The following is a 24608-nucleotide window of genomic DNA, read 5'->3' on the forward strand; positions in this document are numbered from 1 at the left end:
TAAAAGAACATCTGAGAAATAAACAAATAAAATAAAACAATGGGATGAGAATCGGTATTGGTGGAGCGGGGTGACTGTTGTAATGGTGGAAACAATACTGAAGCGTACGGCTTAGTAACTGTTGCCTCATACAACTTAACACTGCACTGACGTCATGCTGCGCCTGCCTTGTTTTTCTGTCTCTAGTACAGTTCGTGAATTTAGTGCAATATAAAGGTGAAAATTGTCATTCAGGATATAGGAATTTATTAGAATATTATTTTTGCTTTATTTTTAATAAAACATAAAAATTGCAAATAATGTCCAAATTTTTCTGTGGACCACCAAAATGTACTCAGGGACCCCTGGTTAGCAACCACTGCTGGGGAACATATTGTGTCTCATTGTGCAGTCCGGCATACAGGTAGCATATGATGATTAATGGCACATATTTGGTGCATTGTGCAATCATTAGCGAATCATTTTTGCTATCTATTAAATGTGTGCTTTGTTCCATAGGAAGCTATTTGTTACACCTGTGAAGGATTTGGGTTTATTAGCTAGTGGTGTTCGTAGCACAATTCTACTTGTAAAAATCATCTGTTTCTGATACACACAATATACGCTGATCGTGCACCGTTTCTCGCTCATATCCTAATCCACAGCAGTTTATACTGTGCTTTGTTTAGCGTGCTCTATGTGGTATTTTACCACTCTCTCTGCTATTATAACCCCATCAGTGGTATTTTATGGGGTGATAAAAACAATTTTAAAGTCCATTGACTTGAGGTTGGAGATAACTGAGGTTTAACGGATCTGTCTGTGGAATAGAACATAAAATAGAGCCATATTAGGAGGTGATAAAATAACAATTTCAAGATAAAATGATGATTTTTTTTGTAAAATAAATAAAGCCATTTTAAAAATTTTTGCCCCTGAAAAGCCCAATAGCCACTTTGCAGGACTTCAGATTTTTGCAATGGAACATTATACATGAAAGTGGCAGCATTGCAATGGTTAAAAAATACTGTGCAAAATTCAAGGCCGGCAATGCAGAAAAGGAAAAAGGAACCCACTAAGACATCATTAAGCGCCTATTACCCACTTGTGCTGATGATTAGACATTTTTATTTATTAGCAACTTCTAGAACCTGTTTAGACCTATCTATTGTCTTTGGGTGATACGGTGCTATTTGTGAAGGAAGGGGGATCCCTGCAGCCCAAATTCCCTCTTACTGATTCCCCAGCCCCCAGGCTGGTACACTATTATTTTCTAATGACACTCCAATGCATACAGTAGGTCTAATGGGACCTTTAAACAAAAATATTCATCCTAAAAAGAGTTAAAAAGTAGCTGTCATAGCTCTTCTATTCACAAACAGCGCCTTTCTCCCCAAACACAATTTCTGCCTTGGGAATACGACGTATCATTTTCCATAGATCCAAACTGACTACAATTTACACATGAAAAAATATGGTTTCTGTGCAAAAAATACCACATAGGGTTATAAACCCTATATGAACTAAAAACACATTTTGAGCATTTGCAAGCAGATTTTTTTGTGATGGTAAAGACAAAGGCTTACTTACATTTATGTTTTGTAAATTTTCAGGATAAACTATCATACTAATTATTATAAGAAGTAGTGTTAAAAGTATAGAAAGTGCAATGATCCCACTAAAAACAGCAGCATGTAATAAGAATAACGATCGTTTATTATGCAGATTGAACAAATGGCACCCCATGGTTAAAGCTACATAAGCTGCTTGTAGTAGGGACCACTTACACTCATTTAGAGCATTGTTTCATCATTATTCACTACTAAATGATATTTGTGTAGTTTACACCCCAGGGAGCCATTTGTTCCAGCTTGGTAGCAATTGATCGCTTCTTATTTTTATTACAAGGGATTTTAGTAGCGTCACTCTGCTTTACTATATATATATATTATTCTACAACACATATAAACTGTCTAGTACTAAAAAAACAAAAAAAAACAAAATAATATTAAATATTATATATATATATATATATATATATATATATATATATATATATATATATATATATATATATATATATATATAGTGATAACTTTTCCCATGTAAATAGATTTCTGTAAGTAACTATCATTTTGATATCTTTGCAGGGGGAAGCACGGTGTTGGCCGCATTGATATTGTTGAGAACCGTTACATCGGGATGAAGTCTCGTGGTAAGTGACTAGAAAAGCCGATCTGAGTCTAACTTAATACGCACCATTATCTGATTGTACCATCTCTATAAATCAATTTAGATTTACCTAATCTATATAGCTACTTAAACAATGTCTTCAATTTGTATCCAATCAGGCAGACCCTTCTACTACATAAATGTTTGTAGATTTGGTTTTACAAGTATTATATAGGCGACTGAGGCCAGAATGTTATAAGAGAAGGCAAAGGATTTAAAGTGACAAGGAATCTGTTCATCTTGCCGAGTAGAAGCGCCACCATGTATTGCTTCCAGATAAGGACAATCTTTACAATGTAACCAGCCTTTCCCTCCACAATTGTCCCAAAATCATATTCGTTGCTGTGTGTCCATGGTCTACATATCTGCCCATGTGCACTGTGATAACCCCAGAATAGTGATCACTATGACCATGTGCACTGTGATAACCCCAGAAAAGTTATCGCTATGACCATGTGCACTGTGATAACCTCACATTAGTGATCACTATGCCTATGTGCACTATGATAACCCCAGAATAGTGATCACTATGACCATGTGCACTGTGATAACCTCACATTAGTGATCACTATGCCTATGTGCACTATGATAACCCCAGAATAGTACCCCAGAATAGTGATCACTATGACCATGTGCACTGTGATAACCTCACATTAGTGATCACTATGCCTATGTGCACTATGATAACCCCAGAATAGTATCACTATGACCATGTGCACTGTGATAACTTCACAATAGTGATCCCTATGTCAATGTGCACTGTGATAACCTCACAATAGTGATCACTGCGCACTGTGATAACCCCAGGATAGTGATCACTATGTCCATGTGCACTGTGATAACCCCCAGAATAGTGATCGGTATGCCCATGTGCACTGTGATAACCCCATAAAAGTGATCACTATGCCCATGTGCACTGTGATAACCCCAGAAAAGTGATAATTATGTTCACCTGCACTGTGATAACCGCAGTAAAATGATCACTATGCTTATGTACACCGTGATAACCTCAGAGTAGTGATTTTTATGCCCACGTGCCCTGTGATAACCCCAGATTAGTGATCACTATGCTCACATGCACTGTGATAAGCCCATAAAAGTGATAACTATGCCCACGTACACTGTGATAACTGCAAAAAAAGTGATCACTATGCCCATGTGCAATCTGGTAACCTCACAATAGTGATCACTATTCCCATGAGCACCATGATAACCCCAGAAAATGGATCATTATGTTCACGTTCACTGTGATAACCGCAGTAAAGTGATCAGTATGCTCATGTACCCTGTGACAATCCCCGAGTAGTGATCACTATGCTTATATGCACTGTGATAACCCCACAATAGTGATCACTATGCTCATATGCACTGTGATAACCCCACAATAGTGATCACTATGCTCATATGCACTGTGATGTGATAACCCCACAATAGTGATCACTATGCTCATATGCACTGTGATAACCCCACAATAGTGATCACTATGCTCATATGCACTGTGATAACCCCAGAAAAGTGATCACTGTGCCCACGTGCACTGTGATAACCTCTGAATAGTGATCGCTATGGCATTTTTACAGTCAACTTTAACTACACCTGTACACACTGCATACAGTTTTGTTCCATTCAATGTCAATGCATAACAGCTGTCAGTTAATCCCAAAATGTAAGAAAAAAATTCTTTCCACCACTTGTGTATCCGGACACTTCATGGTAAACTACACTTGGTTAATGAATGTATTGTATGCATGCTGTAACCTGTGTATTGTGGATGTATGGTTTTTACCTGGAGGATACCATTTGGTTATCTGGGCACAATAAGTGCATTAGTGGGGTATACACATATACACATATACTTTATCCAGTGAGATTCCCTAATGTCAGTTTCCATCATTTTTTGACGGCCGCTTCCTAAATAAGACATCAGCTGGTCTGACCTGCAAAAAATAAATTGGCTGCTGAAATTTAATTGGTGGCTGTTCACAACTCTTCGCCTCCATCCAGCTTTTACAAAAGCATATTTGCTGCACCACGGCAGTAGGAAGGTTAACACAAGCCACAGGTACCAGCAGGGCAGAGGGCGCTTGCGCAGGTGTGTGCCACTAGTTTCACCATCATTTTATGTGACAGCATGTCTCATGGAGCTCGCCGCCGTTCCCTTAACAATAGACCGTTTTCCAAGAACGCAGAAGGGCAGCTAAAATTGCAATAGATTTGATGCATATTATGTCTTTTCACAACCTCATTATCAAATTATGGTTTTTGCACTGAAGGAGGCCTAATTAAGTGAAGTAAATTAAATCTGTGGGAGGGAAGAAGTGCTGCAAGCTCAAGCTTTTAATTTCGCCAAAAGAACAAAAGAGGGTTTTTTTTTCTTCTTTTCTAATTTAATTGTTTCTTTTTTTGTCTCTGGTTTCTTTATCCATTTAATGAACCCTGTATGGGAAAGACAAGAAAGAGTGATTTAATTTAACATGTTAGTTTGAAGTTTCTGAAAAGTTATTTTTTTTTTTCTAAATGGTTAGTGGAGGATGCTGGGTAAGTCCTATGCTCTACCCACACGTAAAACGTTTTCATCTGACTGTCAGATTGAACCAATCGGATCAATGCAATACATAGAATAAAATAGCTTTCATCAATACATTTGCATTGCATTTAAAAATATGTTATTAAATAAGTAAATCAATGTCGTGCCTTAACATGTTTTGATACAATCATCAGGTTGATCCTTTCAGATGTATCCAACGCAGAATAAAATAACTTTCATCAGTGCACTCGATTAAAATGAACATAGTGAAAAAAAGTAATAAAAGTGATTAGGAAATTAATAATTTCACAATTATCAGCTTGAAAAGATGATTGAAATGGTAGTAAAAAGTGATCAGAATATCAAGCTGGCCTTTTCATCTAAAGAATAAATTATTAAGTGTATGGCCATAATAAAAGTCTTGGGTAACCTCCAATAAGGTTTTCTGTATTCTATTTAGAAATATTAGGGATGTATTTTAAATTCCATAACCAGTAGTGACCTCAGCATGTGAATGTAGGTGCAAAGATATAGCCAGCTGATCCATAGTGAAATCACAATTTTTATTCTGCAAATTGTTAATCTTATGTCTGCCATCTCCAACCTTACAAACTTCTCTATTTGATAATGAGGCTGCTTGTCATTTTAGTGGACCAATACATATTTTGTTTCGCATAAAATCCTAATAAATACTATTGAAACTAAAATAGAAATGTAGAGACCTTTTACAGGAAAAATCAACACCTAATTCTTAATCTCTTTAATTATACCAAACTTACAATTAGATTGGTGCCCATTTAGCATTTGTTACAATAAAGAATTGTTTCATTCAACATGGCATGGCATTTCAGCAACATGGAACACGGTTCAATGCAAGATGTAACTGAACTGTGCCGTTGTTCCAACGCACCGCAGTACACAGCCTGCAATGTTTAACTGCCTGTTACTGCAACACAAAGATATGAACAGAGCCGAAGAAATTCTTTTTTTCTAGGTTGGGTAGAGTCTTGCAGATTGTTTAAACTGCAGACATCCCCTAAAACCTAAAAAGCATATTTTTAGAGACCTGACCCAAAAAAAAAAAAAAAATGTCCAATTACTCTTCTTTGAAACAACTATTTGTGCCAAAAAAATGCCGTCCTGTTGTATGAGTAGAGTCAGTGGCACAGCGGTCATTCCCAATCATTTGTTCATTGATTCATCAAAGCAAATTGAACCCCCCATGAACGATGTTGGGGGTCCGCCGTACATGGGTTAGATTTTGTCTCAGGGCAAACATGACCATTCATTTCAAAAGATAATTTAGTTTGAATCTTAGGAGTTTCCTTATCAATATAGAAAATAGACCAAGTTGCGGGAGATGGCAAGGCTGTAGATGGGTTCTAAACCCAAAGTCTTTGTTACCCCTGGCCGGGTAAATAAATATCATTTAAAGTGCAACAAGAATGCCCGTTAGTCCTGCCAGTAATCCAATGGGCTTGTATGTTCCAGTGCAGTCAGATATCTTAGACAGTTTTCTATATCTTGTATTAGAGTGACATGTCATGCATCTCGCCCTGTATAGGGGTCCAGAATAGGTCAAGGTAATAGAGTTCCACATTGTCCATATCCTTTAATGGCGGCTGTGTGGGAGCTATCCATCTCCCTTCTTTCCTATAGTTTTGTCGGCGCTTACAGCCTGCTGCGATTTAGCTGCCGACAGCTGTCACAGCATTGAAAATATAAAAATAAATTTGCTCCCCCCTTTTCTCCCCAGCCCGCTGTGAGCCTGAAAAGAGACTTATATATGGAAAAGAAAAAAATGTTGACAAAAAACAAAGATATTATGTTATTTTCATGGTGTTGTGATAACTTAATCACTTTCCCAGAATCCACTGCTGCCTTGCCTTGTTATTCTATGCTGCCCGAGTCTGGGAAGCGTAAAGCAAAGCTTCAAAAATGATTCCTGGAGGCCTGGGATAGAAGAAATGTTTAAACATTTTCCCCCACCTGTGACCCTAACACTTACCTTCTCCTTAACTCTCGCCCTCCCTGTAATGCTAGCCCATACCCTAAAGCTACATACACCTTTCTAATAATAGTCCCATAGTCCTCGCAAAAATCTGACGTGTCCCCAAACATCGTTCATTGCTGCTGGAGCGCAGGGATAAGGTAAGAGGGTACCCCAAAGTTACCCCGACTCGGGGTTACCGATTTTTGCATTTTTTCCCACCCCGAGTCACACTCGGGAATACGGCTAGGGGGGATAAGCAACCCCGAATGTCCCACTCGGGATTACAACTAGCGGGGTTAATAGGGAAGCGATAGGTTGGGGTTCTCTGGTTTCCTCCCACATTCCAAGAACATGCAGTTAGGTTACTAAGCTTCCCCCAGAAAAGACATTAGACTGAGGTAGGGACATAACTTTGTACAGCGCTGCGTAATATGTTGGTGCTATATCAATACTGTGTAACAATAATAAAAACATAATAGGCTGGAATTTGTCAAAAATCATGGTGACATCACCCACACCACCCAAAATCATCAGACACCCTTCCTACTATGAAAGATATTTAACAAAGAACAAGCAATCGAATAGTAATGTTTATAAAAATAAAGCTTAGACATCCCCTTGAGGGCCCCAAGGTTCCTGCAGGCACCCCAATGGACACCTCCTGCAGCTTGGACAGCCCTAAAGGACCCCATAGCTGAGCTGTTGGCAGTTAATCCCTGAGGTGAGGTAACATTAATGAATATTGCTTTTATTTCATCATTACCTTAGTAACAGTGTGGCTTTTCACCTCCCACCTCTACAAATATGCATAGATGATCTTTCAAAATAGTTTTTTAGAACCACAATCTGCCCAATTCTGTGCTGTTTATTCAACCAATCAAATTGCTCATTGAATAAAAAATTTGCATATTGATGCAAGTGCTTTTGGGTAATGTTTGATATCAAGTTGTTTGCTTTACAAATGTAATATTTTTTCTTTTTTTGGTGAAAACTAATCAGTATGAAGTGAGTGATATTTTAGTGACTAAAGAAGATAATTCTGATAAATAAAAAAAAAATGTTACTCTCCATGACTCTAGGTTTTTGGTAGATTTAGGGGTATAAATACTGGTCATGAACATTGCTAGTTTAGGCAGAGCGAGGATCTTGGGTAAGGGAGCTCGAAGGCCTACCAAGGGACCAATGGGAGCTCAGCAGCTGGCTCACACCACAGCACACACACCACACTAGCAAGCCATCGGCTACACAGCTACACACAGTGCTTGCAGTGCCATATCAAAGCCACATTTCCACATGCAATTGCCAGAGGTGTGTAGACAGGTGCACACCGTGTTGCGGTGCTTCAAAGCCAATGGAAATGTTAGCGGCAGAGGTCAACACTGTGTTGTAATGTGCAAAGCCACATTTCTCCCACAGAAATGCTATATGGCAGCTGCTGGCTGCTTCCACTCATCAGTCACCCTGCTGCCTACGTCCCCACACAGCAGCATTCATTCATCCATGCAGAAATTCTATGTGTGGAGTGCAGTCTGTGATTTATCACAAGTCATTGCGGATGTCTGGGTGGCAGCTACGGTCCATGTAATGTGGGGGTCTGCAAGTCACCCCGCTGTTGTGGACGACAAAGGAATTGTAAGGGTGGCCGGCTGGCTGGAAGCTTCCAGTGTGGCCACAACGCAGCACATTACACCACAACCACACACCATTCACCTTCCACTGCTGAACAACCAGCAAGTCCCCAGGTAAGGCCGGCCTTGGTTTTTTAACCCCCCAAGCATTCTAATTCTCTCCGTATTTCCAATGCAAAAAGCATTGCATTTTTTTTTTTTTGCATGGAAATTTGTTTCTCATTGTAGGCTATAATTCTTAGGCATAATTCACCTAAATATGTCCAATATTTATTAAATGTAATATTAAACTTTAAATAAAAAAACACAAAAATCTTTTAATAATAAATTATAAATCTGTTAATAATAAAAAATAATAAAAATATAGTTAAACATGTAATAAAACTGTACAGTAGCATGTAATATATATACATATACACACACACACACATAAACGCATGCACCGATGTCTCATGGTAAGAGGCTTTCTTTATGTTTTAACCCCCCTAGCGTTCTAATTCTGTCATTTTTTGATGCAAAAAGTGATCCTATATTTTTTGCGTAGAAATGTTTGTTTATATTGTGGGCCTGTAATTCTTAGGATTAACTCCCGGGTATATTAATTATATTTATTTATTATATTAGAACCATAAATTATAATATAATACAGAATTATAAATCATTATTATAAAAATAATGAAATATTAGCCCAAAACAATGTAATTTATCGAAAAAAAAAAATTTTTATCAAAAATTTCTTACTGAAATTTTCCAAACAAGGGTGCAATATTATTATTGCGTTCAAATTCCTCCAAAACAGCGTTTGCGTAGGCGAGATGTCTTTTGGATGCCATGTGTCTCCAGCAAACAGTCAGGAACAATCAAGGTCAAAGACAAAGTGATGAAATGATACATTCAGGAAGTGATCAAAAGGTCAGGGATAGTGGGCAAAATGTAAATCAGGGCACTGGGCAATGATGCTTGGTGCACTACAATATGTACTTTTACTTTTATTTTATGTTTTGTGTGTTTTTTACTGTAAAAAAAAAAATTAAAAGCAGATTACATAGTAATCTGCTTTTAAATTTCCTGCCCCCAGAATACATAGATAGGTTGCCCTACACTACATTTTCTGGTAGACTTAATATTTACCCTGTCTGTATCCTGTCTGTCTGTATTCCTAATACTTACATTTTGTGTAGCCCATATATCAATCATTCCTGCAACCCTCACACTAATTCAACTCTTACAGTAAAGCTACGTACACACTTCCAACGGTTCTCGCCCGATAATCGGCTTAGGGCTGATATCGGATGAGAATCTGAAGTGTGTACAGCACGTGTGGTTAATCGTCCGAACGACCGTCCTGGTGGATCCACAAGGCATTTACTGGTTATAGCTGACTGGATGTAAAAAAGTATTTGCAAAGGTCAGAAAACTTAAACAACGTACATACGTGCAATGGTTCTCGTCCAATAATCAGCGCAGGGCTGATATCAGATGAAAATCTTGCGTGTGTACAGTGCTTATCCTCCATCATCCAAACGACCATCCTGGTGGATCCACAGACGGTGGACAACGTTCGTTTGTTCAACAATCGTAATGCAAGTTAAGTGGGGTTACCGCTCCGTCGTTCTCCCCCTCCCCTCTTTATAGAGCAGAACGGTGCTATATGTACAACACTCGTTCATGCATCAAGGAGTGCTTAGTCGTTGGAAAGGATCTTGAAAGATTCTTTCCAACGACTATAATTGCACGTGTGTATGCGTCTTAACACTCCCTGTACTCTAACACTAAGGTCCGAGCTTTGAGGTTACACAGTGATTTTTGCAAGCATTCATGTAATTTGGCAAACTTATGTAAATAAATAAAATGAATAAAAAAAGCAAAATTTTTTCCATCACACTTTTGATATGAAGACCTTAGGGACCTTTCATCATTTTGGTTTTATGTGTGAGCGCTGGTTGCCTTACTGCCGCTTACCAAACATGGCCAAGCCAATCTTGCAGATGTGGAAGACGGGCGGTAGATGGGGGCTGTCTTACATTACTCAGTTTATCATAACGTTGGACTTCATCTGAGTCTATTGAGAGTAATTTTGAAGACACACTGAAAATAGGAAGGTTTTAACCTCCTCACCCTGGTCGCCAGTTTTGCGGCTGACTTGGCAGGAAATCTCTTGTGACAACGACAGTCCTTAATAAGCTTTCAAGATGTCACCTGGGTCAGCGGCAAATAGAATTCTCCGCTGGAGAGTAAAAGAGTTGTGAAATTAACAGACGTCTTGCTATGGCTGTGTAGTTTTGCTAGAACATTCACATAGAGTTTAGAAAGGACATTAGGCTTGGATGCAGATCTGAGATAAGATGTGCCCCAAAAGTACCTGTCAGCATAGATATGTAGGTGCTAGGTAAATGGCTTAGCTTAAATACATAGATGAGTTGTCATTTCCTGCCGAATAGATTTGTATTTCATTCCATGAAGTCCTGAGTTTAGCACAGCTTTGCCATGGAGCACAGTCCTGTCTGGCAGCAGTAGGGACCTCATCTATTGTATTTTCCTTTCCAGGTGACTGTATATTGAAAAGAGAAGCTGCTTTCTGATGAACTCATCTTTATTCAGCAAGCAAGGGAACAAACATGCAGCTAATTAAATGCTGATACTATTGGCACCTATTGCAGAAGTCAGTAACTTGCTATGTACTAAAGCAAGGACGAGAATGATGACTTCAAAGCTTGCACCTAAGTCAACAGTGTTGGCTTCTATATTTGTTCCTAAAGCTTCTAACTGTTGAGTGACTAGACATTGGGCATGCCTTACCAGCCTGACCAAGTTATAGTGTTTTGGCAATAAAGCACTGTCCATTGTAGGCCTACCTTCCATCATTCTTCGAGCAAACAAATTAATCTAGAAAGGTCTGCTATTCCATTGGATGCTGGAGAGCCTTCCCAAGCTGTGAGATCTTCCCAGTCTGTACACCAACTGGGTCTGTTAGGAGACTTTATTCCAGCTGAATTTGTTCTTTGTACTATGTTGTTGGTGGCACATGTAAAGCTAGACAGGAATGCACAATTTTTGGGGGGCAGCAGGAACAGAATAGTGACCTCTGGCAAGGGGGTCCCACTTTTGATGCATGCAATATAAGAAAATTAGGATTGACTAAGTTCACTGGTGTTTCTAATTTTACCTAGAATACTGGACTGATCCTTTAATTATTATCACTTTAATTAAAAAGCAACTGATTACTGCAAACTAAATACACTTGGATGCCAAAAATTGCAAAAGTGCCATTATGGATGACTAAACAATATTTGTAAAAAAGGCCAATTATTGTAAAGAAAGCAAAAGCGAGACAGCCTGGAAAAAAATGTTAGCTAGTGGCCCCACTTGCTTGGCAATGACTAAAGATGTCTAATATTTAAAATGTACTAAAAATTGCAATTCTACGTTCTTTTTTTAAAATATATTATGAATATATCTTGTGTAATATATCTTCTGATTTTTATTTGGCATCATCCACTTGTAGTTCCCTGCACAGTAGCACAAGTAAAGTTAGATTGATCATTGTTGGGTAGCACTAGAGGCCAATCAGGTGTGCTGCATTCACATGTGGGACAGGGAAGAGGGCAAAGTGAACCAGAGAATGACTTTTTTGTGCTGCTGCTATCATTTTATTACACCCTGGGGGCAGGAAAGTGGCCAGGCGACGTTGCCTAACAGTAGTAGAGAAAAGTCTGATCACCAACCTAGCTGTGTGGTCTGCTAGAATAGTAAAATGTAATGGAAACCCAAGTTGTTTTTAATCTGTAAATATAACTTATAACTAAAATTATCATTTATATTGTCTGGTTTTCTAACACTTGCAATACTGCCAACATCCCCAATATACATTAAAGAATACAAAAGCAAAATGATACTGGACTATAACAACAGTAAATATCATAAATCTTTTATTTCCTTCATTTAAAAGTGACAATTTAAATATGCATGTCTCTTCCCATATCCAAAGTTTCAGGAAGAGTCTAAATTAATAGAATATCAAATAGACTCTTCCTGAAACTTGATATATAGGAAGCGGCATGCATATTTTAATTGTCACTTTTAAATGAAGGAAATAAAAGATTTATGATATTGTTATGATATTTCCTGCCGTTAAAGTCCTGTATCTTTTTTGCTTTTGTATTCTTTTATTATATCTAAAATTGAAAAGGTCTCTCCTTTTTAAGTGCCCATTTCCATTGCCCTTTTGTTGAGTGCCCATACCTATGACAGTATTAATGTGAAAGATCAGATCTGTGGACTCCCTGCACCCAAGAGTAGCATAAGAGGTTCTGATCTGTAAAATATGGGCCTACATTTGGTGTTTCTCCATCTGACAATCATTGATCAATGCCAACACCTGTAGTTTTAGTTTTCATTAAAATGGGGGCCGCCAGTGGGCCACATGCATGTGCCAGGTGGTCATTAACTATTTTTGTTCACTTGGTGGTAAAATGTGCTGTCATTGATGCCAATTGGAGGAAGGTAGGTTGAGAAGAACATTGGTAACCAAAGAATACAAAGACTGATGCTGCAGTTTGGTGATGATTTTAGGTGGGAAACAGACAAGGCATGATCATTTCCCAGTCTCTGTGCCTTACCATGGTAGGTAGACTTTGAAAAGGTCTGTTTTAGTGTCCTACAGTTTACCTAGCTTGGTAAAAGACAAATGCATATCTTCTGTTTTTTCATGCTGACATTAAGATCCAAAGTCCTGACTGCACTCTGACCTTGCTTGATCATTCACCTAGTCACCCAAAGAAAGCCATGCAACTAGCATTTTCAAAAAGAGGATGACGGAATCACTCTCAACCTTAATTTCATGATAGGATTCCTCTAAAGTAAACACATTGGATGAAATGCCTGCATCTGCTGCATCAAATCTCTTTTCTGGCTCCAGTTTCCAGCTAACATTGGCTCAGCACAGCATGCCAAGCAAGTTAGATTCTTTTTGTGTCCAACATAGTTTTCCTGACAGCCAGAGAATAAACCTGTCAGTGCACCAGGCTCCTTTCCAAGAGCACGGACACTTATCTAAATGAGCAATGATCCTTAGGAGAGATCTGTCTAAGCTTTGTTGCCTGTTCTATAGCTTTCAGTCACAACGTGAGACTCCAGGCTTCCAATCACTCCTGTTTTAAATAGTATTATTTCCGAAAAGCGCTTATGCTTGGGCGAAAGTGAGAGTGAAGTAGGGGGATTGCAAGGGAGGGGAGGCATGGAGGGGGTACAAAGAGAACTGTTATTTAAGGCCCTTCTTCCCTATGCCTCCTCTCCTGCTCTTGGGCTTTAATTACAGCCTTCCTGCGGGAGTCCAGTGGGCTCGAGACGGTGAAGCGATCAGTTCGTGAAACCTGTCATTTCAGCCTCTTCAAAAAAGGGGAATCTACACATTTTCACCACAAGGTGCGAAGTGGTCTGTCTTTGCCCCCAGCAGGGGAGTAATGACACATAACACTTTGCGGCAAGCTGAGAGTGAATGAAGTCGGACTGCAGTTCTGCTGTCACAGGGCTCATTAATAGTGTCATTTGACAGCAATTTCAGCTTCATGTATCCTTCTCTTATTCTCTCTTTTTTTTTTCTCTCTCCTCCCTCCCCATTCCTGGAAAAATGGCTAGGTATCTATGAGACGCCGGCTGGAACCATACTGTATCAGGCTCACTTAGACATCGAGACGTTTACCATGGACCGAGAAGTGCGCAAAATAAAGCAGCAGCTGTCGCTGAGGTTTTCCGAACAAGTCTACAACGGTAGGTGATGGCCCCGAATTCCCAAATCTATCCTGACTTTGTATAAGTATAACACTGATGGCCTGTGTTAAATGAGAACTCATCCTGTACTGGAGCATGCATTACCATCATACGGTCAACCCCAGCTAACAAGTACATGGTTCAAAATAAATGTGACCCCAAAATCTATTTTTCAATATGTTTGGCATCACTGTATACGCCTCCACCAAGCAAACATGCAATTGCTGCAAATTTTCTTATCTGGTAATCCTAACAAAACTACCCGTTGCAAGCTGACAATACCAAGCTGTTGCCTTACAATTGTTGGCAATGTTGTGTGCACACTCCATGCTCTAGCTGTTGAGTTGTCTATCAGGTCTGCGGGCTTGTATGATAAGTTGACAACCCTTCTTCTAGTTGTGAGTCAGCATAAGGAAGCACTGTGACTGGTAGGATCACTAGGGAAGAATCTTTACAAATATTTATGCCAATTCCCCCCACATACACCAACAATTGGTATTGTAGGGTAACCACTGTTGTCAGGGTAGTAAGGCCAGCTGCGACCAAGATGTTGGAGGGTGGGGAGGTTATCTATGGTTTAAAAGTCTAGCCTTGCAACACCCACGGATAATGGTAGGTCCAGTTGGTCATCTGAATCCATTGACAATGCTGGTTGGAAAAAACGCATAATCCTTGCCATACAGCATCCACAGATAATTGTAGGTCCAGATGGTCTTATGAATCTATTGATAATGTTGTGTAGAAAAAAAAAACACAAAATCAATGGATACAACTAACTGTCTGAAAATGGCCATGCCAACATAGAAGTAAACTCAGTACAAACGAAGATTATTTTTATTAGTACCCTGGATAGCAATAAAAACCTGATTTGGGTTTTCTTCTACCCTCACTCTATCCTTAAAGGAAACATTTGGACTAGATATTAATATTGGATCTTAGATACTTTTTTCTTATAACAAACTGGGTCATTTTTTGCACATCAGGTAAATATTCTACATTCCTAGTATCCAATCGAAAAATACCTTGATAATAAAACTTGAGTCTGATTGGGTATAGTGGATTTGTATTGTGCTGCTGTATTTTTTTTCTGGTCTGTTACAAAACCCCCTTTTATACTGTAACAAGTGGCCTTCTAGATAAATCCATCCTGGCCCCAGGGAGTGAGGGCTCTGTTGGAGTCTAAGGGACAGATGTGCTTTGGTATTCGGTTCCCGGGAGACAAGTGTCAGTCCTTTCTTCCTGCAGCGACTAATGTTACCTTTGGAGAATGCTATAGAAGGTGAGCTCACCTGAGCAGGCTCTCAGCCCACAGCAACCCATATGGGCCCTGATTCCTGACCCTGATAAAGCGTAAGGTCAGAGCGCAGCCTGGCGTCTTTAATCTAGAGGCCACAGGGGAAGAGATCGAGGACATAGGAGTGGAGTTATTGTAATCGGCTTACAGATATCCAGGAACCACATAGTTGATAAAGTTCAGCGATAGATTTCCAGTTTTCTGTGATTACAATCAAGCTGTCATTAAATCCCCAACCATATCAGTTCATGGAAGAAAAAAGGGGAATTCCGACTCCTACAAAGTTGTTTTTTAACAATGTGCAAAAATTGGCATATGCTGCTTAGGGTACCTACAGACCTAAAGGGCCGGTCCACTCCTATGTGATATTTTAGTTAAAACCTAAGCCTGGTGGACTAAGATAGCCGCTGGCTTCTTGGATATTCCACCAGTGAGATCTCTCTACCAAAATTCGGAAATCTGCTCCTGACTGCTTGAGAGTTTTGGGTGAGTCTGCTCGTAATTGTGTGTTCCAGCTTCTCCCATTACTTTGTCTAAAAGAAATTTTAAAAGAAAATAAAGTATAGGAGCATCTCATAGACTCTACCAATTAATGAAGTGTAATTTTTTTGGAAGACTTACTCTTTAATAATCCAGTCATTGTTTTTAGATCATGTGAATACTTGTCCTCTCCAGGAGTACAAAAATGCATGTTCAATAGAGTGTTTACACTAATGGGTGCCAGCCATTTTTAAAGTAAAATACTACTAATAAGCTAGAAAAAAATTCACGCTGACCAATCTAGGCCAAGGGTTGTGTTTTTATCATGTACATTAACAGTAAAATATTCTAGGCAATAGCTCATTTTAATTAAGAGTCTTTACTAGCAAAGGTATAACTGTAGTCCCAGCAGACCATGTGACTGCTATGGGGCCCAAATGTACAGGGGGCCTTCATTGATTGACTAAACAGTGATTTATATACTGTAGGTAATACCAGCATTAGGCAAATACGTTAATATTACATATAATATTCTGTTATTGCCTTTGAAATAGACAGGAGCCAGCCATAGAGCTCCCATAATAGTTTTGGAATGGGGAACCATCCTGCATAGTTATAATCCTGTATATGTTTATGTCAGGGTTATTATTCAGAAAATCTACACACTGTTTTAATCTTTAAAATAAACCTGTATAAAAACTAATATTATTATAAGCACACACATGTGCTGAGGTCACCTTATGTGAAAAATACAATAGTAGAATGATCTGTAAATGATCAGGGATACAAGCAACTGAAGCTGTAAGTGGATCCTAGATTATACAGGGAAAGAAAACAAAACTCAATTTTCCAACACCATCATATTAAGGGAGCAATTAAAAGGCAATAGGAGGCAGAGTCATGTTGAACTTTTACATAACTTGCTGCAATGTTCTTCTTCAATCCAGAGATTTTCCCATGCAGTACTTTATTGTGCCAGTAGGTGCCCCTAATGTGATAACCAACATAATTCAGCCCACCAGGTTGTCCTGCCCCAGCCTGTGAATGGACAGGAAAAGAAAAAGCAGCATAGAGATGAGTTCATCTCTCTTGTCACTCTTCTTTCTCCTCCACATGGAATGATTGGCTCCTGGTGCTGCTTCTTTCACATTCAGGCTTGCATTAATATATAATGAATATAAATAGATTTAATGATGAATAAATGATTATAGACTTGAGTTCATTTTTGTCTTTTTTATCTGCCTACAGTTTAGCCTTTACTTTAGTTCTCTGTTTAACCTCCTATAAAAGAAATTCAAGGGCTTCAACTGCTGATCTCTTTCTGAAAACAGCAGATTCTGATGTATGTGTAGATCAGGAGATCTGACTTTACTTGCTGCATGCTTATAATTACATGATCGTACTAAATCCAGAGACAGCCAGACAGCTAGCATTTCAGAAGGAGGTCAACAATGGTAACTAATTTTACAAGTTCTGAAAACAAGTTCTCTTTAATCTAATTGCTGTCTGTGGGCAACATAAACTCTCCACATTTAGCACAGGTTGTACTTTACTTATCGTGCTCTTCAATCATGCAAAAACAGATTGACTTACAGAACCTGATTTAGCAGTCATGCCCCAACGCTTGCAAACTGTTTTATGTTTTATGTTTATGTTGTCACCTTCCAAAAACGTAAAAGGAAAATGTCAATGCATTTCGGATGTTTGAGACCTCGTAAAATATTCATTCATATGAAAATTTCTGTTGTGACAACATTGCCTTGCTATCCTAAGATCTGTTTATAACCAGATTGTAGCTGTCGTTTTTTTTCGCAATGCCTCTACTTTCCTGTTTGCTTTTTTCTGTTACAGTGACAAAAGTAAATCATTTACTGGCGATAATGAAAATTATCGTTCCCCTACTATTGTCTTTTTTTTTTCTCGTAATTTTAATACAGATGAGCTGCAAACAAACAGCTAAAAACCAGGGTGAATAAATGCTGCTCAAAAAATGGAAGAGAACAATATAATCACATATCCGATCTTGATTATTGCAATATTCAAATTGAAATTTGTCATTGATGAGCATGGTGTAATTCATCGAGAACAAATTGATCATTAACCCATGGAGAATTAGATTCAAAATTGCACTGAAAATGAAAAGAGAAAAATTGAAATTTACAGAATGATCCAACATGTGTGAATTTCGTGATAATTCATAATCTGATTGTGTGTACAGCCCCTATGTGTCAGGGTATGCGAGACGGTGGATAGTTCCCTGGGGGATCTCCTTCCAGATTAGAATTAGGGCATCAGTAGGCATCATCACTGATTAACAGGACCCCCGCTCCTGGGCAGTCTGTGGTGCTATTTTGTAAAGCTTGATGCACCAATGCATAATGTCCCAGAGGGTCTGAGGAACGTGGCAACCCAACAATGGCATCCAAGCCCTCACCAATGAGAAACTGCCTACACACACTTTGAGGACACGTGAGGCCAGACATTGTCCAGCACCAGGGTGAACTCACTGCACCAGCAAGAATTTGCCTCTTTTTCTAAATAATAGGAACTATTGGCTAGTACAGGCATAAGCAAACTACAGCCCGAGGGCCGTATTCGGCCCAATTGGGATGTTTTGGGCAAACTCAGAGCCTGCGATGGGAGAGTGGGCGGGCTGTGTCCCTGCACACAACCTGCCCACTCTCTTGTCGAAGGCTCAGATCTGTGATGGGAGTGGGTGGGGTTATGCCATCATGACTTCACATTCAGTGGCATCATGATGGCATAACCCCGCCCAATCTCCCTTTGGCCCGGTCCCTCTGTCAAATTTTATTTCAGATTGTAGCCCCTGATTAAAAAAAGTTTGCCCACCCCTGGGCTAGTACATGGAGGTCTGTGTGACCCTCCATGGATCTTCCTCCTCCCAGACCATCACTGACCCACTGCCAAAACCCTCATAATGGATGATGTTGCAGGCAGCATAACATTCATCGTGGTATCTCCATGATGACTTACATCTGTTACATATGCTTAAGTTGATTGGCTTGCCCTTGCCCTCCCTATTGTTTTCATTTGCAATTGATTCACAATCACTTAAGCTTCCTAACTGGACTTTTTAATATTCTAGAAGTTAAATTGACTTGATGTTATACTGTGATGATGGAGGGTAATTTATATTACTATACTGTATGTGAATTGTTTTACCTAACAAAGGATTTAGAATTTACTTGTGAGTAGGGGAACCCCTGCCAGGCACCATCTTTAAGTCTTGTACCTGCCTGCAGACCGCACTACTGTTAAGGAAATCAGCCTGGTCCAGGACCTGTGATTGCACAATAAAATAGTCACTGCACATCCTTGCCCTATTGTTCTATTGCCTTCTCTAATTTGTAATGAAAAGCAATGGAACCCTTTTGGCTCAGACTAGTGGTCCCTTTTTTTAGTTCTGCTTTACTTTGAATCACATAAAGCTAAAATAAAGACCGATTCAGACTAAGGGGTACTATTGTACTGGACCTTGATCAAAAGAACTTGGCTTTTGCAATGCTGGAACTTTTAGACATGGGGTAGGGGGTCAGAAAGTTTACCTAGTCTGGAGCCCAGAAATTTCTGGTGGCACCTTTGATTCAGAAATATATTTCCTGAATCTAAAAGTACATCAAATATGTTTACATGAACTATTTACTGAAAATATTACTATTCAATAAGTTTGTAGAATCCAGTTGATTTTAATCGGTCACAAAATCCTTGCTCCTCATAACTTTACAAAGGTCTACCATGGAAAAAAATTCTAGAATTCCCAGTTTGGAATTATACCAAGAAATGAGATATCTACATACTGATGTGACTTTTTATTTCGTTGTGTTATAAGTCAATGGAATGTCTTCACATGGTTGTTGATGTACTTTATTTGTACTTGCAGGGTTCTGGTACAGCCCCGAGTGTGAATTTGTTCGCTCATGTATCACCAAATCTCAGGAACTGGTGCAAGGAAAAGTACATTTGTCTGTCCTGAAGGGACAAGTTTATATACTGGGAAGAGAGTCACCACAATCACTGTATAACGAGGAGCTGGTGAGGTAAGTATCCAACTTTCAGTGGTTACTCAGAAATGTGTGCTCTGGACTGAATAGTATACAAGGTTATCTATGGCCATGTTTTGGTAAGAATAAGGAATATTTATTGTATATCTAAAACTAATCTTCAATTTGAGTTAAATTTAGCAGACAGGAAATGAGGGGAACTTTCCAAAAGCATCCCAGGCAGAAATAAAATTGCTATACTTTAGATGAGCAAGCAAAGGCTAAAATGCCTGTAATGTCTCTGTATCCCTGTTGCAGATCTTCATTACTTCTTGGTTAGTGATACTGTCACCAGAAAGACACTGAGCAAAAAATGCTGTTTTTTAAAGGGCAGGACACAGCGGCGCACCCTCTGCTTATCATTCCCTTCCCAGAGAACAGAACAGCATTGCCTGTACAGCACTCATTTATTCTACTGTCACTGGCAACAATCACTCAACATATTTTTCAGTGACAATTGTTGCACATTTGTATGTAACTTTAGACAGTAGGAAACAAAACAGGTGACTCCATTAAAAGATTTCCTTTCTTTTCCCCTTACAATATGACTCCCTTTAAATTTTGGATCTCCATTTTTTGTCTTTTGCAATAATGCTCAAGAGGACGAATGCAAACTTTTTCAGCAGTGGAAAAATCAGAACCAGTTCCAATAATGCCCTACTATATTGTACAATAGGCCTGAGGTTATTTTTACCAATGCTCAGCCATAAATAAAGGAGCTCAATTATGAGACAGCAGATATTGACATCTGTTTTCCAATATGGACTTCTTCTCTATGCACACCATGGCCCTTTCCATTCCTGGTAAACCAGGGAACATACCTGGTGTGTATGTACTTGTATCCCATCAATATGTACTCCACTGGTAATACACCTGTCATAGAGTAAACATAGCATACTCTTTCAGCTTTGTCCCTTGCTACAATATATAATAGTACAAAAATAATTGATAGAGAAGAATATTGCACTTGTGTGTGCATTGTCCTAGGGCTTCTAACTGATTACCAAATTCAATTAAAAAATGGATTCACCTGTCAGTCAGTTGGCAGTGGATCTGGTCTTGGATTTTGTTGGACCAGATGATACCGAGGGCCTGGGCCTTTTGTGTTAAAGGAAATTAGTAATTATAGGCTAGTGCTATTTTTGTCAAATTGTCCGGTGGCATAATGCTTACAATAATGTATTGCCTACATTTGCAATAGCTGACTTCATGACCTCATCGTTTGTTTAGTTACATCTTAACTCCACACCAGTCATTGTCAACCAGGGTTCCTCCAGTGGTCCTTCCGGCTGATTGACGGCCCAACAAATGGTGTCTGTTCAGTTCAGCACCATTAGGCAGAGACAGCAAGATTACAACAGCGATCTTTTTCCTGTTTAGAAGGATTGCATTTTGATAACCACTTTGTGATGGACATTTTTACCTATAAAGCAATAATTCTTCCCGCCAGCCCTAAATGAATTTATGTTTTCATGGGTTCCCTGAAACCTAAAATTTGTTTCAAGGGTTCTTTTGATGCTCTATCCAATACTATCATCGGGAACACACTTTTGGCTCCATTAGGACATTAAGCTCCTTTACCATTGTCCTATCAACATTATTTATATCTCTGTTGGAGAAAAGGAAGAGGTATCTTATACTATCATCCCTGTTACCACCTACCTTGGATGCCCCCTCTTTTTTTTTCACCCACCTCCTCCCATCCATTTCCAAATCAGCAGCATCTTAAACCACCTCCACCCCCCTCATTATGTCACTCTCTCTCACTCTTTCTTGGGGAGATTCAATGAATAAAGTCAAAAGAAGGAAAAAAAATCCTAAAGTGAGCACGATCAAGAGAGAGCTGGCTTTTATACTCACCGTGCCGCCAACCATTTGCCTTTCTTCTTTTTGACTTTTGCATTTCTGCTTTGAAAGCTTTTGAATGACAGCCTAACGGGAATCAGGGGGAGCGAGCAAGCTGCTGCAACTAACACAGGGTGGAAATGCCTTAGCACAGTGGGTATAAAGTAACGTAATTATAGAGCAGGTCACAGTCACTTCAATGAGCAAAAATAAAAGGCACCAGTTTCTTCTCTGTCTCTCTTTCCTTCATACTTTAGTTTCACGTCAAGGGAGGTAAAATCATTCTACAGTCATTTTTTTTCCTTCCACAATTTAAGGCTGTTGGTAATTTATATTGGGAGGGGTAGTCGCTGCTGGCGGCACAAGGCACCAGTTTTGTTTTACAATCCCCGTATTTCAGCCTACCGGTAATAGTTAGTTCGGTATTAAGAACATGCAGGGAGTAAGTAAGGACTGAGCTGAAGAAAAAGAACATGGAAGCCAGGTCTGGAAAAGGCAAGGTATATCTGGCACAAAATGGAGACAATGGGCCTGATTTAATAAGGCTCCCCAAGGCTGGCGAGAATACATGTTCATCAGTAAAGCCGGGTGATCGAGCAAACCTGGAATTTTTTTTAAGTCTTTTGCTATTTGTTACCAAATGTTTTTAGTTCGGGGCCCGATCTATTCCAGGTTTGCTGGGTCACCCAGCTTCACTGATGAAGTTGTATCCTCTCCAGCCTTAAAGAGCTTTAAGGCCCAGTGTGGGTAGGGCAATGGAATTTGGTATAGCTGCTAACAAAAGTCAAGACAAGAAGGTAGCCATTACCTGACCAATAAAAGTAATTCTTATTAGCAAGAATTTATGTTTTCAGTCCTAATGTGTGTCTATTTGCAAAGAAGGTAGGGAATGATTAGAACCTCTGTCTATTTTGTTTGTGCTGCTTAGTGGAAAAGCAAGGTCTGCTTTATTCTAGACATGCAATGTACAACAATTTAAATGATATATAGACTTTAACGTTGATAAAACTCTGAATCAAATAAAACTAGGTCTTTCTTGATTGACCATTAATTGGAAATGTCCATCCTTTGATAGAATGCAGACAGGACTGTCGGACAATAGGCCATCTAGCTTTGTATCTCATCATGCAATACAAAGCTAGCAATCGCAACATGATGAGCCAGGTTAGTTTAACCAACACCAAAAATCTTTTTGGCTATCTGTAAGGGTGACATTCTTCCCACTGACCACCACACTAATGTACTGTGAGCTGTGGCTATAGTAATTAATTGTGGCTATAGTAAGTAATTTTGGCTATAAGTAAGTCAAGGGTGTCCCTGTGTTAAAAAGGTTGATAAACACTGATAGAGATCAGTTTTTTCATTAAAAAAAACTTGTCAATAGGAAATAGTGTAAAGTGGGTAATATTCAACAATTTATTATCAATCAGGGAAATATAAATCATTTCCCAGACTAAGCATACTTTTGGTTATACTTAGCATTAGATGAATTTCAGCCTATTTCCAAATCCCATTGTTCATAGGAAACAAGAACCAAATAAATCCGTTGCAGTGTATTGTTTGATAATAGGATGGTTTTGTATGTAGGTGTGAAAATAGCTGTTTAAATCTGCAAATTTTAGAGTACTTAAATAATATGAAAAACTTTGGATCTCAGCATGGAAGAAATAATATGCAAGTTACTTTATACTTATTAAATTGTTTATTATATCATATTATAATACGTTTCTGTTCTTTTTCCATACAGCATGGACAAGCAGGGAGATTATGAGCCATGTGACGCATCTGGGTTCATCAAGATCAATGCTGTGAGGTACAGTATTTTCTATACCATATCTAATAGTTTAGTTGTGTTGCCTGTCAGATATGTGGGATTCAGAGTTTTCAGCAGTGAGAGCTTGAACTGCTGTGTCGGAATATTGGTCCTGTATTGTAGGGGATTTTAATAGTGCCTGCGAAGTTAGCTCATTTTATTAATTTTTTTTTTTTATCAAACTTTGATGGACTTAAACCATAACCATGACCTTTTTAACCAGTATCACCTCATAAAAAGAAACACTTGTCCTAGTCTTGACTCTTAGCTCTATCCCTCCCCTTGACCTTAACTTATAACCCAACCCTTAAACTTACCCCCCTAACCCAAAAATCTATCTATGTCACTAACCTTACTGACCCTCAACCTGGTTAACATCTAAAACGAAAGCATTTTTAAGAATACTGGTTTGATATTTTCCTCTTTAGGTTGACATGTTGGGCTGGTCATAGTTTAGGTGGAAGTAAACCCAAAACAAAAAAAATCATACTTACCTTAATCCAGTAGATCAGTCTATCCATCGGGAGGTTTCTTCCATTGGGCCCCGCGTCGTCCAGATATGTCTTGCATCGGGGGCCGACATCTTCTCTCTTAATCTGCGTTCTTCTTCCTACATCACCCAATCTTGCACTGCGCAGTGGTAGATGTAGAATGGGAAAAAACGTGCCGATCTTACTGCACATGTGTGAGATTAGCAAATTTTTTTCTATTGATGAAAGGGCTACTTCTGCACATGCCTGAAATGCTCAGGCATGCACAGAAAGAGCAGCCAAGGGCCTTCCGGGATGCGTGACGTAGGTATCCTGGGAGGCTATGCGCTCCCATTCATTCTTGATCACCTAAGCGATCAAGAATTAAGGGGGCAGTACTGCAACCTTTTTTTTCTTAAAAAAGGGTGTTGCACTTAAAAGTAAATAAAACATTTTTTACATAAAAGGATAGACATTAAAAATTCTGTGTTTAGGTATACTTTAACTTTGTAACCTG

The 24608-nt window shown here is 39.0% G+C and overlaps 1 protein-coding gene across 1 annotated transcript in view; it reads left to right on the forward strand.

Annotated features, from left to right (window-relative positions):
• ASS1 (argininosuccinate synthase 1) overlaps positions 1-24608 on the forward strand; it is a 55515-nt gene that overhangs the window by 26399 nt on the left and 4508 nt on the right. The window contains exons 9-12 of the mRNA XM_072431214.1: positions 2130-2194; positions 13997-14128; positions 19804-19960; positions 23556-23621. Of these exons, the coding sequence (XP_072287315.1) occupies positions 2130-2194; positions 13997-14128; positions 19804-19960; positions 23556-23621 (420 nt within the window). The remainder of the gene's footprint in view (positions 1-2129; positions 2195-13996; positions 14129-19803; positions 19961-23555; positions 23622-24608) is intronic.

This window comes from Pyxicephalus adspersus, chromosome Z (genome assembly GCF_032062135.1).
Source record: "Pyxicephalus adspersus chromosome Z, UCB_Pads_2.0, whole genome shotgun sequence".
NCBI lineage: Eukaryota > Metazoa > Chordata > Amphibia > Anura > Pyxicephalidae > Pyxicephalus > Pyxicephalus adspersus.